This window comes from Rhinopithecus bieti, unplaced genomic scaffold, assembly GCF_001698545.2.
Source record: "Rhinopithecus bieti isolate Rb0 unplaced genomic scaffold, ASM169854v2 scaffold_10015, whole genome shotgun sequence".
Classification (NCBI taxonomy): Eukaryota; Metazoa; Chordata; class Mammalia; order Primates; family Cercopithecidae; genus Rhinopithecus; species Rhinopithecus bieti.
Window position 1 is genome coordinate 1,835,367 of NW_016806417.1, and position 15,873 is coordinate 1,851,239.

Genomic DNA, 15,873 nt, shown 5'->3' on the forward strand with positions numbered 1-15,873 from the left:
GGGGAGAGTTGGTGGAAGGCTCTGCAGGACGGAGAAAGAGGGACCTGCAAGGAGGAAGAAGGGAAAGCAGGGGCCCAGCCTCATCAGCAGCTGGCCAAAGGCCTTCCCAAGCTGCCTTCTGCCACCCACCACGTCCAGCTCCTTCCCCCGCAGCCAGACCCTCTGCAACTGATCCCTGCAAACCCCCACCAGTGGCCTTTGCCTACTTTGTTCTTGCTGCCTGCCAAAACCCTTCCCACTTATCCCTCAGAGCCCTGCTAAATGTCACCTCCTCTATAATCTCACTCACCCCAGGGACAGAAATGCCCCATCTCTCCTCCCCTTCCTAAGGATACCCACCAACTGCTTTTCACTCGCCTGTCTTGCCTCTCCAGGTGGCAAGGACTTTGAGGGCCAGAACTGGGCTCCAGACCCCGCAGGTGCACAGCAACTGTGCCCCTAAATGACACAAGGCTACCCACAACTACCCCAGGTGACACTGCATGTGAGAAAGGCCCTGGTGGAAGAGCTTCCAGGAGCTGGAAGAGGCAGGTGGAAGTGAGCACCCCACCCACACAGTTGAGGCTGGTCTGGCACAGGAGACCCTTCCAGAAGGTTAATTACCTCTCCCTCCTTCGAGGCCTGTCCTCTTTCTCTGCACACCTGGCCCTTCATGAACACATAGGTAAGGTCCCTGGGTGAGTGGGCAGGGGCAGGAGATGCACATAGGACCAAGGGTCAGGAGACCTCCCAGCTCTTCAGCGGCATGGGTGTGGCCCCCATTCTCAGCTGTGCCAGGTGGGCCCCTCCCACCCAGCTCTCAGGCTTGGTGTCCATGGCAGAATGACTGTCCTCACAGGTCAGTGGCTGTGACTTGCCATCTCAGCAGCCTAGGGGTCTGGCCCAGGCACAGCTGGCTTGCTTTAGCCCAGCCCAGGCCAGCTGCACTGGGAGAGGGAAGCAGGTAGTCAAGCACCCAGCTGGTATGGGCCTATCTAGGGCCTCATTTGCCACCTCTCTTTCTAAGTCTAAGTCTTTCTAAGCTGAGCAGCTCCTGTTACCCCCTCCCACAGTCCAGGGAAGACGATGCAGGCACAGGGTCTTAGACTGAGAGCCAGGAGCCTCAGGTGATGCTGCCAGCTGTGCCATTAACTGACCCTTTACTTCTCAAAGTTCCCACACCTGTAAATGAGATAAGGGTTCCAGCCTGTGGGCCCATCCCTTGGGTTGCCACAAGACCACAAAGGCCCAGGATGGCAGCAAGGGCCCTTTCCCTCTCTCCTCCACCTCCAGCTCCCGATGAGGCTAAGCCTCCAGATTCAGTCTTCCACAGGGTCAGGGGTCTGCACAGGGTCTCCAGAGGAAGCGAAGCAGAGATCTACAGGATAGAATTTGGCTCTCTGTAAAGGGGCCTGGGGAGAGAGGAGCAGGTGGCTCCCAGGGATGGGACCAGGGAGAGAGACAAAGTCAGTGGAAGGAAGTGCAGTCTCAGTGGCGGGCCCACTATTTCCATGACACTGGCATCCATGCCCCCGTGGGTCCACCTTCCATGGTCACCTTGGTCTCTTGAGACATTGCTGAAAATCTTCATTAGTGACGCCTCTGCCCCAATCTGAATCAGTGTTAAAGTTGGGCTGGAGTTTATTGAGGAAGTTCCTCTCCTGTTTCCCAGCTAAGCTTCAAAACGTCTTAGCACGCTGGGTAGGAAGGACACTTACCCATCCCACCCTGCCTCACATGTGACCTGGGGGAAGACTCAGGTGAGAGAGGGCAAGTGAGCCACAAAGCTGAGGTGTCTGTGCAGAGATGGAAGCCCCGTGGTCAGGCTCCTGGTCTGGGTGGCTCTGTTCACACCTCATTATTCTGGGCTGGCAGAGGCTCAGCAGAGTCCCAGGTAAGCTGACGAGCATCCCGTGGACCCCTCCCATTCAGAACAGCACATCTGAACCTCCAAGAACCTATGATTCTCAAGGGGAACAGCCCCTGTTCACATCTCATCCCACGAACCACCCACCCCTGTGATTCCCCCTAGAGGGTCTCTGACGGGGTGAGCACTGCCCACACTTGCTGGAACAGAAAGCTTGGTGATCTCTTTTCTCCATTACTGAGAGGAGCCTGGGGGCCTCCATGAAGGCCCAGCCCACCCTAAACAAACCCACATCTGCTCTCCTGTTCTCAGACACTTGTTTCCTGACTCTGCCCTATCCTTTTACTAGCGGATGTGGCGGCCTTCTCTGGGCGGTGACTGCCTTTTGGGGATACCCCATGTCCATACGCCTGTGATGGTGCAGCCCAGGCCTGGCCACGGCAATCACACCAGGAATGGCACCCAGCACCCAGCAGGCTGAGGAACTGCTGGAGAAGGGCTCCCTCGAGCCCACCGTGCAGGAGGACCTCCCTGAGAATACAGCTGGGCCAGAGGAGCCAAAAGTGAAGAGACCAAAGAACAGACACCAACTCCCAAAGACAAATGTCTGGGTTCCTGGATCCAGCCGCTCTTAAAGCCTGGGCTTCTGATAGGAATCAGTCAGTGGCTGTTTCTGCTTACACTGGCTGGGAATTGAGCTTCTGTCACTGTCTTTCCAGCCAACACTCACAGTTGGCTTTTGTTTCAGGACTATTTGCACAAAGGAATAAACTATTTTGTTGCTGCCATTGCCTTTAATCTCTTGAGGAGAGTTACGAAGAGTCACAGAGAGACATAGTGTGGGTCCTGCCCAGTGTCATCCCTCACCCTCAGCACCTAGCTTGTGCTGTTCGAAAACTGTTTCAGCAAATGACAAGCTACCACATCTTCCGGACTTTCAAGACTGCCTTTGAAGTTGCTACTGTCATGAAGGCCAAGAATCTACTGCATGAAAAGGTTTTCACCCCCACTGGATCTTCTCAAGGCCTCAATGACCTGGCCAGGCCTGTGCTCCACCGAGGCACTGGAGCAGCCCGTGCTCAGTGCTGCCCAGGTCTGCTTCAGAGCTGGCCCTGACCCCAGGACCCTGAGCATCCTTGGGGCTTGCGAGAGCTCTCTGGGGAAAGTTCTAGCCATGCGGTTTGAAAAGCAGCAAAGCTCGGTGAGCATGAAATCCTGCATGAGATTTACCATAAGTAATTCGAGATCTTAGAAAAGAAAATAAACAGCTTGAAATCAAGTGGGAAAAAAACCTTCACAAGGCTTTGCACACAGCCTGGGATAAACCAGCCTCAAAGGTCTGTTTCTCGACTGTTCTTGAGGCCTCTGACAATGAAGTGGCCAGGCAGGCAGTGGTCGGCAGCGCTCAGCTAGGTTTACATCTGCCCATGGTGTCCTCACCCTGGCTCCGGTCTCGGTTAGCGATGGCCAACAGACAGGAGGCACTGACTTTGGTGCAAGGGCCAAAAAAGAGAAGCCTCCAGTGCCCAGGCATGAGTCAGAGAACCCTCACCAGGAGGGAGGGACCACCATGCCCTCTCCATCACACATCACAATCACATGCACGTGTACACAATCAAGTCACCCTTCACACAATCTCAAACACAACCACCAACACCCACATCATCTCACACCTGGCCATACAGCGTCACCAGTCTCTCCCATCCACACACACACACTATCACACCACCACAAATGTACACATACACACGCTGTATTTGTAAAGAACTAGCTGGTTCTTTACAAACTCTGCTTCTCTTGAGCTGAACTACAATTGGTCCTGGAGACTCAGCTGTCTCTTTTTGCTATCAGGACATGTTTTCAACTGCCCAAAGTGGTAACAGATTGCCCTGAAATGGCATCAGAGGATTCTTTGGCAAAGCTGAATCTGAACCTCAGAGCAGGAAGGCCCTCGGCGATCATCCGGTCCTGAGGTTTTTAAGCTATGTATGCAGAGCTGGGGTTTCTCCAAAGGGGGATCTCAGGGGCCATGGCTGGACAGCAGGGGTTGGTACTGGATTGGGAGGCTGGGGAGGGGCAGCAGGGGCCTCTCCCTCCTACCTCTGCTGCTCTAATCAAAGTCATTCTGCTGCATCTGCTTCACACAGTGAGCTTGAGGATAAAGCTTATTTGGGTAAAAAAAAATCAGATTTTGTTTTCATTACAAACGTAGTTTAAAAAGCACCAGCCCAACCCCTCCTGTTAGATAAAGAACCCAAGGCACAGGCTGGGTCAGTCACATGGTTGTCGGTGACTGAGCTGCGCTGAGGACCTAGGTATCCTGGTGCTACATTGTGGCCAAGAAGTGAGTGCCTTCCTGTGACTTGCCACCCCACTGGGCTTCCCGGGACAAACCTAATGGTGCCTGAGGTGGACGACATTTGTACCCAAGTGTCCAAATGTCTGTAGAGAAAGGCCTTTGCCGGCTGCTAGCCCCGGAGGCAGCAGGCAGAGGTAGGATTCCAGTCCCAGAACAGTTATCATTGCCCTACAAATCACTGCAACCCTTCAGCAGAGCCTGGTATCCCTCAGAGAGCCAAGGCTGGAGGTGCTGGGATGCAGGGAGTGCCGCTGGAGTGCAGTGTGACTGGCACGTGAGAGGAGCAGGCTGTTCTGGGGACTACCCTCTGGAAGGCCATAGAATGGCTTATTCACGGGCACACTCCCACATGCAGAAATGCTAGCACATTATCTGAAATAATTTCAGTGTGGCTGTCTCATGGGATCTGGGCAGCACCATGACTGCCCAGGCTATTCCCATCCTTGCTGGCATTCCTGTCTTTCCTCTTCAGGAGTCTCCCCTGGGCCCCAGGTAGGGTGGAAGGGTTAGCTCCACTCAGATGCCCACATCTGCAACCCCTCGGGGGGAAGCATGCAGCAGTCAGGAGGGAACACTGATCTGGAGGAGCCCCCAGGCGGCACAGGCTGCCCAAAGCCTGCCCTGATCCTCACTCGAAGCCCTCAGTTTAACTAAAAGCTTAACTAAAGTTATCTTGAACTTGAACAAATCAGAGAGAGTTGGGTGTCTTCTCAAATACACCTCTGCACTGCACGACCCTGGGCGGGGCGTGGTCCCACGGCCCCTCCTCACCCCTCCAGTGGCACTCAGCACAGGGAGCTCTCGGTTGCTCTGGACGTGCCTGCCAAGGGTGAGTGTCACTGCAGAAGCCCCGTCGGGAATTGCTGGACATCCCTGTGGCTGTGCCTATGGAGATGGCAGCATGGCCTCCCCCACAGGGCCCCAAGCCAAGGCTGCAGGCAAGAAAAGACAAGAAGGCACACAGAGGCATCTGAGCTCCTGGGATAGGGTTGGACCAGCCGTGGCCATTATTCCTGGCTTGTACCCACCAGGAGCTGTGCTAAGCACAGCTACATCTTGTAAGGCAGGAATTCTCACTCCCACTTTAGAGGAAGAGACTCCAGCTCTATTCAGAGGAGTAGAGAGTCAGGCCTAAAACCAACCAACTTTTTCCAAAGTTCAGGTTTACAAACAGCAAACCCAAAGAGCCAGCTCTGGGGCCAGATGGCCTGGGTGGGGCCCAGGGCCACCAGTTTTACTTGCTGTATAATCTCGAAGCCTACTCACCTCCCTCAGCCTTGTTTCCTCCTCTGAAAAACAGGGATGGTGAGAGCACTCACAGCGGTGCCCACCTAACACAGCTGCTGTGGACTCGATGTGTTTGTATGCAAAATGTTAAGGCAAAGGGCCTGGCGCACGGGAAGCCTCACAGACACTATCCTTACCACTGGCAATGAGACCTGCCTACACACTGTCATCTTAGGAGAGGGGAAGGGGAGGCCACAGGTAAGACGAAGCCCAAGGCATGCCTGCCTGCCTGCCTGGCTCCAATACCACAGCAGGACTCTATTTGGGTCCTCTGGGAGACAAGGCCCATACTGCCCCAGGGGCCTTGACCATCTGCCTGCAGGACCCAGGGAAGGGCCACAGATGTCCTGGAAGAACAGCTGGACTATGTGTCTGTGTGTGTGTCCATGTCTTTGTGAGTTTTTGTGTGTCTGTGTGTGTGGCCATGTATGCACATCTGTGTATCTGTGTGTATTCATATTTGTGTTTGTGTATGCGTGTTGGCAGGGGTGTGACTTCAGGCCCACAAGCATGAGGCTGTGCAGGTCCAGCAGGGCAGCCTTCCCCACACTGACTCCCCACAGGTGCCCAGCTTGACTGGAAAGGGTAGGGAGGGGGAAGAAGCAGCCCTAGTCCCCCAGCTCTGCACAACATGAAGACTGGTCTGGGCATGGAACCCTGAAGCCCCTTTCAGAGGGACAGGGCTACATGCAGGAGCATGCAGGTAACAAGGCACCCACTCCCAGGCTGCCCCGGTGACCACCAGAACAGACACACTCGAGCACAGAGCCCTAGACTCCCAGAGCCAGAGGGCCCCCACACGGATGGGGGCGCTGAGACTGGCATCATTGAGCCTGGCCTTCCTGAGAGTGCAGTTTCCCCTCAAGGAGACCTGGAGACTCCCACCCAACCCGTCAGCCCAAGAATGAGGCAAACCAGGAGCAAACCCAGTCCTGGGGAGAAGGTGGTGCAGCTTATGGTCTCCATGCACGTGAGTCCACGCCAGGAATGAATCATATCATTATGGCAGGATTAGAAGTTGGAAAGCGCTGTGCACTCACACGCATTTAATAAGGTCAGAAGCAGCAAGCAGCAGGCAGCCTGGCGCACGAGGTCACAGAGCCCCCACTGTCCTCCCCGGAATCCACAGCAGAGGCCCCTGGAAACAGGGAGGGCGCCGACCAGACCCAACCAGGCCAGGAAAGAAGTGTCTGCTGCTGCGACCTCCCGCCCCTGGGCACCACAAGGCTACTCACCCTGCCTCCCCACTTCCCAGGGCCCACCTGCTGAGAGCTGTTCCCAAGTCCTCCCCACCATGCACCCCTCAAAGTAAGATTCACTCTCCCAGGACTCCAGGCCTCCAGGGTTCTGTCCTCTGCTTGAAAGAGAATGGGGCAATCGATTATACTTTCCACAACCATTCACGCGCTATTAATCTGCTACATTTCCTGGTGACATGCCCAGGTGACAAATACAAAGAGGCCTAAAGAGCTCCTAGCAAATGAGTTTCATGGGGAAATTCCAGCTGGGGGCAGGCAGGGGGGGTATGTTTCATCTGATACAGACTCATCCTACAGACCCTGCCAACAGGGGTCAGGCAGGGGAGATTAGGATAAGCCACCCTGCCACCTCTCCCTGCCTCCAGGGCCTACTAGCCACCGCCCACTCACCACCGAGGATGCCAGTCTTGTCCTCGCAGCTACAGGGCTGCCTTGGTCTACAGCGAGGCCTCCCTGTCCTGAGCTCTTGAGGGCCCTCGGCCATCTCCCGGGTTTCAGCCTCAATTGTCCATCCCCTGCACAAGTGCCAGGGGCATCCCCCTGAGTGCTCAAGTGCATACACACTGCCGTCCCAGGCAAGCTCCTTGAGGGCCGGTGGCGTGTCTTTCAGGTTGTCCACCACACACATGGTAGCCCTGGACACGTGTACATGTAGAATGTGACTACTTTCTCTCCTCCACCAGCAGACCTTCCCCTACTCCTTCCCCTACTGCACTGCTTCATTCATCCTTTCCACAACATTTATGGAGCCCTCAACATGGGCCAAGCACCATCCTGGGCTCTAGGGAGGCAGCAGTGAACAAGACAGATCAGCCCAGCCCCAGGAAGTTGAGGGAGAAAGATACTCACAGCTCCGTGGACCTGGACAGGATGGCAGACAGGGTGAGCAGGATGCAGCCATAGGGGCCCACTTCAAACTGGGAGGGGGAGAGAAAAATGAGCTCCATCCCATTTGCACCTCCCTCTTCCCAGCCCCACACCTCTGTGGGAGCCACACCCCAGGGAGCAGCCTGCCCTGAGCCAGCTGCCTCCAACCCAGCCCTGGGGTTGCTGGGTGGCCTGAAGGCTGACCTCCTAAAGGATGGGGCATTGGAACAGCCTGAATGACAATGACAGCAGAGCGAGGGTGATGCAGGGACCACCACAGAGAGCATCAGTGACCTCAGAGTCCTCGAAACTCATAAGACAGCAACAGTCATGGCCAGCTCCATTATGATGCAAGCGTCTAATGGGCATTATCACCCCGAACACTCTGACAGGCCTAGGGGACAGTACTATGATTACTGCCCTCTAGCATATGTGGAACTGAGGCTCAGAAACTGAGTGACCAGCTTGAGGCCACATAGCCTGTCAGCAGCACACTGGGACTCCAGGGACCTCTAATTCCAGATCCCTTACTCAGAAGAACTGTGCTGTGCTGAGAGCAGCAGAGAGCAGGTTTGGAGCAGAGTCAGGATCCGGTGAGGCGGAGGAGGCAGCCATGTAGATGCATATCTTAAATGTTTATATTATATTTTAAAATATCAACATTTTGGTATTTTGTTCATTGTGGATTTTTCTGATTAACTTTGATTTTTAAAAACGATAGGTTTTGCTAACTTCTGAGTTTTTTGGCACCCCTTAGATTTTGCATCCAAAGTGAGTCCTCCTCCCAATTTTGGTTTGGAGCTGGTGTCCTGGGGCCTGTCTAATTTAAATCCTCACTCTGCCACTTCTTGCTATGTGACCATGGAAACATTCCTGGACTCCTCTATCCTCAGTCTTCTCATCTGTAAAAAGAGGGTAATAATCACAACACCTACCCTCATCAAGTTGTGAAAATTACATGAGCTAATCCTTATAAAGTACCTCAAACAGGGCCTGGCATCTGTGTTAGCTGTTAGAACGAAGCTGGCTCTGCCCTGCCCATCTGTCCAGTGAGCCCAGTGGGCCACAGCCTGCTGGGATGGGCCATGTCACTTCTGCTCCCTGGAGAAACGCCATCCCCAACTGCAAGTCAGTGTGAAGGCCTCACCCATCCCACTTTGGAAACCATGAACTGTGACTGAAGACACTGCCTGTTATAATAGTCAGTGTTCTTTATGTGTAATCACATTTTGGACATAAAATTAGAAAAAAAAAAAAAATCCCAACTTGTTTCTCCTGGAACAGACAATGAAAATTATAAAACTTATCATGTTTATGTTTTTGCCTTGGCTGCCAGGAAGCTCAGAGACAAATATGGTGCTCTACTATAGTAACTACTGCAGCTCAAGCTTCTGATAAAATTACCTTTTCCTCAAAATATACTCTTTGTTTCCACCCATGAATTCACTTGATCAATCAGTCATTTAAAAAAAAATTATTGGTGAAATTTCTGTGCCGAGAGGATGCTCCCAGCTAAGGCTGTAGTTGTGAACAAGGTGGATATGGATCTCTCCTCCTGGGGAAGTAACTTAGGGAAGAAAAAACAATAAGCAACTTGAAAAGGCTGGAAGAAGGGGTTCTGCCATGACAGAAATGCAGGCTCCTTCAGAAACACAAAGGAAGGGCCTTCAACACAGACTTCAAGTTTGGGGAGGGAGTATCAACGAAGGGTTTTTGGAGAAAGCGATGTCCAAACAGAAACCTAAGGGAAGGGAAGGAATCAGAAAAGTGAACGTTGCTCCAAAAGGAGAAGCACATGCAAAGGTCCACAGGCAAGAGAGGGCAAGTTGACTATGCAGGGGCACAGCAGAGCCCTGAAGACATCATTTTCTTTTAAAAAGCAACTTCCAATCTTTTTTTGGAAATAGGAATGGAATGAATGAATCAACAACCATCTTCAATCAACCTCATCTTCACTCTGTGATCTCAGGCTAGCCACTTCATTTCTGCTGCCCTGTTTCCTCTTTGCAAAACAAGAATAATGAAGACCCACCTGGCCTATTTCCTTGGCTTCTGGTGCACATTCTACGAGACAATGTCTGCGGAAGTGCTCTGAAAATGGCAAAGAGTAATGCTGATGTCTCCCCCTGCATGGGTGGACACAGGCCCAGGACGACTTGGGCCACCAGCCCCTTGTCCCAGCTCTGCATGCTGCCTAGGGAAGTCATGAAGCTCTTGGTCTCGGTGTCCCTTTCCATAGAAAGCCTACCTAATCTGCCACAAATTTCCATCTCCCCTTGGACGAATCACAAAGTGTTCTTGGTCTCAGTTTCCCCTTCTGGAATTCTTGCCTACTTCTGCCATGGACATATATGCTGTCCTGGGGCAGCAGCAGTACTTTCTTGGTCTGTGGTCTGTTTCCCCTTCCGCCATGCCTGTAATGCCTACATACCGGCAATGAAGAAACGGACACAGAAGCCCACTGTAAGCCCCAACTCTCTATGTAAATTTGGGGAACTATTATTACATTTATGCCAGCATTTCCCTCAGTCCTAGGAACACCCTCAAGGAGACCCCCAAGCCCTGACATGCCTCTCTGCAGTGGGTGGGGAAGAACCCTGCTTGAGGCTTCTTGCTCTTGCTGGAATACAACTAAATGGCACCCATATTCCATTTTGTTTTTTAAAACTTTTATTACAATTATCTCATCAAATTGAAGCTGCCAAGACATGGGAGGCCACAGGGCAACATGCCTGCATTGAAAGGCGAGGTCAGGCAAGGCAACTGGCCTGAAAACTGCCATCAGGGTCTAGAAAGTGGTGCCACTTGGGAAGAAGAGGCCATTCTTCCAGTGCTGCTCTGCACTCCATAGAGACTTGAGTCTACCAAGGAACTCCAAGGGGAGGCAGAGGTGGGGGCATCCTCCAGCTGGCCAGGAGCCTGCCAGACACCTTGCCCAGAGAGTGAGCAGTAATGAAAACACAGCAAGGAGGCAATTTATTTTGGGCAAAGATGGCTTGGTGTACATTTCCAGGCCTGGCACGAGGAACCCCTCTTAGGCCCAGGCCATGGAAAATGAATTTGGTGAGGGCAGTGCTGAGGCAGCTCAACTGCTTCCAGCAAAAACATGAATTAAACTGCAGGGGGAGAGCTGCCTTCCAGAGTGAGGAGGGCCGAATATGGACTGCCTGTACCAAGGACCAAAGCCAGGCGAGGAGGCAATTGTCTTGAGTCCAGAGGCATCGCTGCAAGGAGACTCCCTCGCCCTGGAACAAATCCCACTCTCTGAACCCCTTCCACAGTCCCTGTCTTGGTTAGGCTTCATCAAAGTCCTGGGGTACAGGCTGAGGGGGAGGCTCCGTCTCATGGACAAGGATGCAGAGGTCCTGGTGCTGAGGGGCCACCCCAGTCCATCAGTGGGCAGCTACAAGCCTCAGGATCTGTGGGCATTTGAGCAATCACCCTCAGGCTCCACCTTAGCCCCTGAAGCCTCACCAGTCACTTCCTTTTCCTGGCCCTGGTGGCTCCACGCTCTGCTTCAGCTAAGAGTGTGACTAGGCGATCCCATTCCTGGCCACCCTGGCCAGATCCCACACACGGACACGGATGCCATCAGACTCTGCTCATCTCTCCTGTGACTGCTGCACTCTCACAACACTCTGGAACAATAGTAGGTCTCCTTTCTGCTCCTTCAGACTGCCTAGTACTGCATTTGGAAGACACCCTTCTCCACGTGTTTAAGCTTCTTCTTTGAGGACCACACGTAGATGATGAAGAGCTGGAAGCTACCCGATAACTGCTCCATCTTCCATTTTCCAGATGGGGAAACTGAGAGCCAGTGACTTTCCCAAGGCCACATGTGACTACAGAATAAGCCAGAGGAGGCCCCCAGGCCCCTGCTCCAGGCCTCCTCTGACCAGGCCAGGTGGTGAATGCACCACATCAGCAGATGGCCTGCTGAGTGACTCCAGTGAAAAACCAGAGTTGGGGACAGGTAGCAAAGGACAGACGGGGCTCCCGATGCCTCAGCCAGCACTCCTCCTCCCATGCGCCTGGACAGAGCAACCCATGTAGAAAGGCAGCCATCCTAATCCCCGCTTTTGGGACAGGCCCTGAGGCCTCTGCCCGGGCTGAGGGGTGAAAGCACTTCAGGTGGACTGACCCTCTGGCGACCTCACCTGCCTCCTCTTGTTCTTAAGGCAGGTCCCATTGCCTACCCAAGGGACATCTGGTACTGCCAGGGCCTGGTCATTTCCCAGGGCTGTGCCCAGGCCTTCAGGGTCCTTGGGAAAGTTCTGCGGAAGGCAGTCTGACAGCAAGAGCTTTAGTCCTGGTCCCATTTCCAGCAAGTCCTCCCACTCTCTGGCTTACCACCAAACCCTCCAGTGCCTTCTGTGGGGCCGAAAAGAATGGATCCCACATCCAGAAGGCCAAAGGGAAGGCAAGGGAAGGCTCAGGGACCAGCCAGCACACCAGGAGAGAAAGGTCTGTGTTCTTCCTCTGCTTCGATCCTGACACTCAGACGTCAGAATTGTGAGGCCTCGTAGTGGGGGTCTCAGAGGTGGCAGGTCTGCTGGCCTTAGCTCAGGCCACACCCGCCTTCTGAAATGCGTCCCTCTCATTTATACATGTCTACAAGGAACCCATCTCAAGGCTGCCCTTAGAGCATCATTACAATGGCAATCCTAATGTCAACAACAGAAGCTAACAACTACTGAGAACAAGCACAGCCCAGCTGCCCTAGGCTCTCTGCATGATGCTCTGAGGCAGGCACTGTTCTTCTGACCCACATTTTACAAATGAGGAAAGTGAGGTACAGGAGGATTCAGTAAGCTGCCTAAGGTCAGGTAGTTACTGAAGGGTGAATCTAGATTAAAAGCCAGGCCAACCAGCTCCAGAGACCGCATTCTTTACCCCCGGAGTGTGTGGCCCCTCCCTACAGAGCCTGTGATGCCACAGCTCTGCTGCCGTGACTTCCCAGAGCCCTGAGATCTGCTGCTGTCTGGCCCTGGCCACATCCTGCCCAGCTCATGGCCAGGAGTGAATGTACAGCTCTTCTCTGGCAAGAGGCGGGTGCTCCAGAGCCCTCACCTAGAGCAGCCCTGCCACCCCAGGGACACTAATCAAAGTGTGTATCACACTGCTAAGCCCTCCAACCCACCCAGGAAGCCGCTTTCTGGTCACCTCGCCAGCTGGTCCCAGGACCCACTTCACTGACAAAGAGCTCCTGTATTCCAGTGGTGGCTGCTTCCACTCGGACAGAGAGAAAGCTGTGCTGACCTCCATCTAACAGCTGCTTCCTGTGTCCTGACCCCACCTATCCAGCTCTGCTGTCAGTAGCCCTGGCTGTGGCTGCTCCCTGTGCCGTGCCTCCAGGACCAGCCCTTGAGGATGCAATGGCAGGAGCTGGATCCCTCACCCCAAGTCCATTCTCCTCAGCCCCCAACCAGGGGCCAGCATCACTCCTTCCCAGCTTCCTCGCCATCCCGGCGGGGGATGACAGGGAGAAGAACTCCAGTTCACAGCACTGTTCCCACAGTGAAATCAGAAGGCTCAGTGCTGCACATCCCACAGGAGTAAGGCACGCTTCATACCTGACGAATGTTTTGTTGAAGAAAAGTCACCAAGTCCTCATAGCAGGCCAAACTGTGGAGCGTGAGCTGAGAAGACACAAACATGCAGGATGAGTGGCCCAAGCCCGGTGCAGTGCCCCATCCTGGATTAGCTTCTGTTCCCCGGCTTCAGTAGCTACAAAACCCCACTTGGGAATGTCCCTGCATCAGAGAGCAGCGTCCCCAAGTCGGGGCTGAGAGGCACGGCCATACGTCTGCGTGACTGAAAGGCTGCCTGGCACTGCTGGAGTCGCTGGGACTCAGGCAGCCCTGTGGCAGCCCTGGACCTCAGACTCCAGAATTCCAGCCTCCTGTGTGGCCCCAACAGGGGAGGACTGCACCCCATGGGCGAGTCACTGATACCAGAGAGGAGGCTGGTGCGGAGGTCGATATCCAAATCACAATAGCCAGGCCAGGTGGAAGTGAACCGGCCATCCTGAGTTCAGCGGGAAGCAGCCCTTAAGAGTCTCCTTTGCTTTCTCAGGCAGGCCAGGAAAAAACACTTCAAGAGAAAATATTCAACAATGCAAGACCCTCAGTTAGGGTCACAGGGCAACACGTGCCCAAACCGAGGTCAAATGAAACTAATTTATTAACACAAAAATTCTCAGTGAAGAAGTTGGCAAGAAGTAGCTGAAAAACTTCACTGTTTTATATTTTACAAAATACAAAAATATACGTCTCCCATTATGTCCCTGATTGTGTATGACTTAGATCTGGCTTTATGGCTGGTGTTCCAAGCTATTAAAGTTCCTCCCCACGTTCTAACTTTCTCTCCCTCTCCTTACCACCCCTGCCCCACCCCCTCCCACAACAATCCGGGAGCAGATGCTAAAGAAAGAGGAACAGGGACACAGAGAAGCCCAGGGCTTAACCAAAAGGCATTCCGTACAGACCTCACCATACAGACCTGCACACCCTCAAGGGGACAGGGAGCCAGTCAGCCTTTTGACCGTAAAGCCAGCTCTAGCAGGAGCCCATCCCCAAAGCCACCCCACGTCTGTCCCCACCCTAATCCCAGGAGGAGGATTCCTGGGACCTGGGTTGCGGGAAGGCCAGCCTGTCCCCAGCTGAGGAAGGATTTACTTATATGAAAGGAGACAGTCCCCAAACAAAGCCAAAGGTTGCGTGATAATTTTCCAGAAAGCCATACTGTTTCTAAGACTCCATCTGCTTTGTATTTCCCTGTTGGACAGAACTGCTGTGTTCTTGAAGCCCTAAAAAGGAAAGGAAGGTGCATGAGTCCTCCGAGTGGAGAGAAGGCGTGCCCTCCAGCCGGGGCAAAACCACATGTGTCATTAAATAAAGACAAATAAGAAGGTGGCTCCAGAGAGAAAATGGAGCCAAGAGTTTCTCGTTTTTCCCCACTTTGAACTCACCCACTAGGCTAGGCCCAGAGAACTCCAATAGCAGGATTCAAAAGAAAAAGAAAAAAAAAAAAATAGAAATGGAAAAAAGACTGCAAAGGGAGAGCTTGGAATAACCAAACCCAAACCCAACCCCTGGCAGTAGGAAGCCTGACTCTCACCGACAACTGACAAATGTGTTTCCAGACTGCGGAATGCTGACTTGCCCTTCGTTTTCACTGATGGAGGAACACCACCTCCGTCCTCTCTGAGGCACCCCCTGGGTGTGCAGTCCCCAGGGGTGTGCAGCCCAAGATGGCCGGGAATCAGAGCCGGATTTGGGGCCCCGTGCTCCTTTAGTGGCTGCGTAGCCTTGGACCAGCCACCCTCCCTCTCTGGGCTTCTGTTTTCTAATCTGTAAAACAGGGAGAAACTGAATTCCTGCCCCATCTGTTCTCAGGGCTGCCCTGCAGATCCTAAGGGCCAGGGTTAGTAAGTTAACTGGAAGGTGAGTACCAAAGACAAGTGACAGTAATAACAAAAATAAATAACAATATCTAACACGTGGTGCTTAGTATGTGCCAGACACTGTCCTAAACATTTCACAATTATTATTATTATTTATCAGCTATTCATATTGATAAAATGATTCAAACTGATAATCATATTTATTATATATCATTTCTTTATACTGACTCATTTAGGTCTCACAGCCATCCAAGTAAGTAATCGTTATAATCATCCCCATTTTCCAGAGGAGTAAACAGAGCGGTTACATCAATTGCCCAACGTCACACAGCCAATAAGCAACAGCATTGGGAGTCTGATCTAAGAGTCCTTTCTCTGAAGCGATATGCTACAGTGACCGATGTGCCCCCAGAGTATGGTCCTTGGCCCCAAAAGCGATCACCTTTACTACCGCTTAGCCTCACAGCTGGGACAGTGATGCTTCTACTCTGACGGGGTCAGGCTGAAGAGCCAGCAAACCTTGCATGTGGGTTATATGCAGTAGAATGGGGCCAGTGGTGAAGAGATGATGCGGGTCAGAATAACTGGGTCCAGGGCCTGGGCTTCATCTCACCTCCCTGAGTCTTTATGGGATGGGGACCCAAGTGACAAAGCAAATGGCAGTGTGCTTTGGGGACTGGGAAGAGCAGTACAGTGCGGTCAGGACTGGATCAACCTGAAGGGCTGTTTCCCGAGGCCTCCAGATCAGAGAACTATAGAGAGGAGCTGGCTGCAGGGGTCAGAGGCTTCCTCTGAGGGGTCACCCCAGAGCTCCTCAGGAAGAAACCAGGGCAGACAGACCACACCTTCC

At 53.1% G+C, this 15,873-nt stretch overlaps 1 protein-coding gene across 2 annotated transcripts in view; it reads right to left on the reverse strand.

Annotated features, from left to right (window-relative positions):
* The window catches only part of MINDY4 (MINDY lysine 48 deubiquitinase 4), a 141,089-nt gene that overhangs the window by 29,055 nt on the left and 96,161 nt on the right, over positions 1–15,873 (reverse strand). For both annotated transcript variants that reach the window (XM_017876438.1, XM_017876437.1), the window contains exons 11-13: positions 14,363–14,426; positions 13,192–13,257; positions 7,601–7,668 (exon numbers count right to left, since the gene is read on the reverse strand). In XM_017876438.1, the coding sequence (XP_017731927.1) occupies positions 7,601–7,668; positions 13,192–13,257; positions 14,363–14,426 (198 nt within the window). The remainder of the gene's footprint in view (positions 1–7,600; positions 7,669–13,191; positions 13,258–14,362; positions 14,427–15,873) is intronic.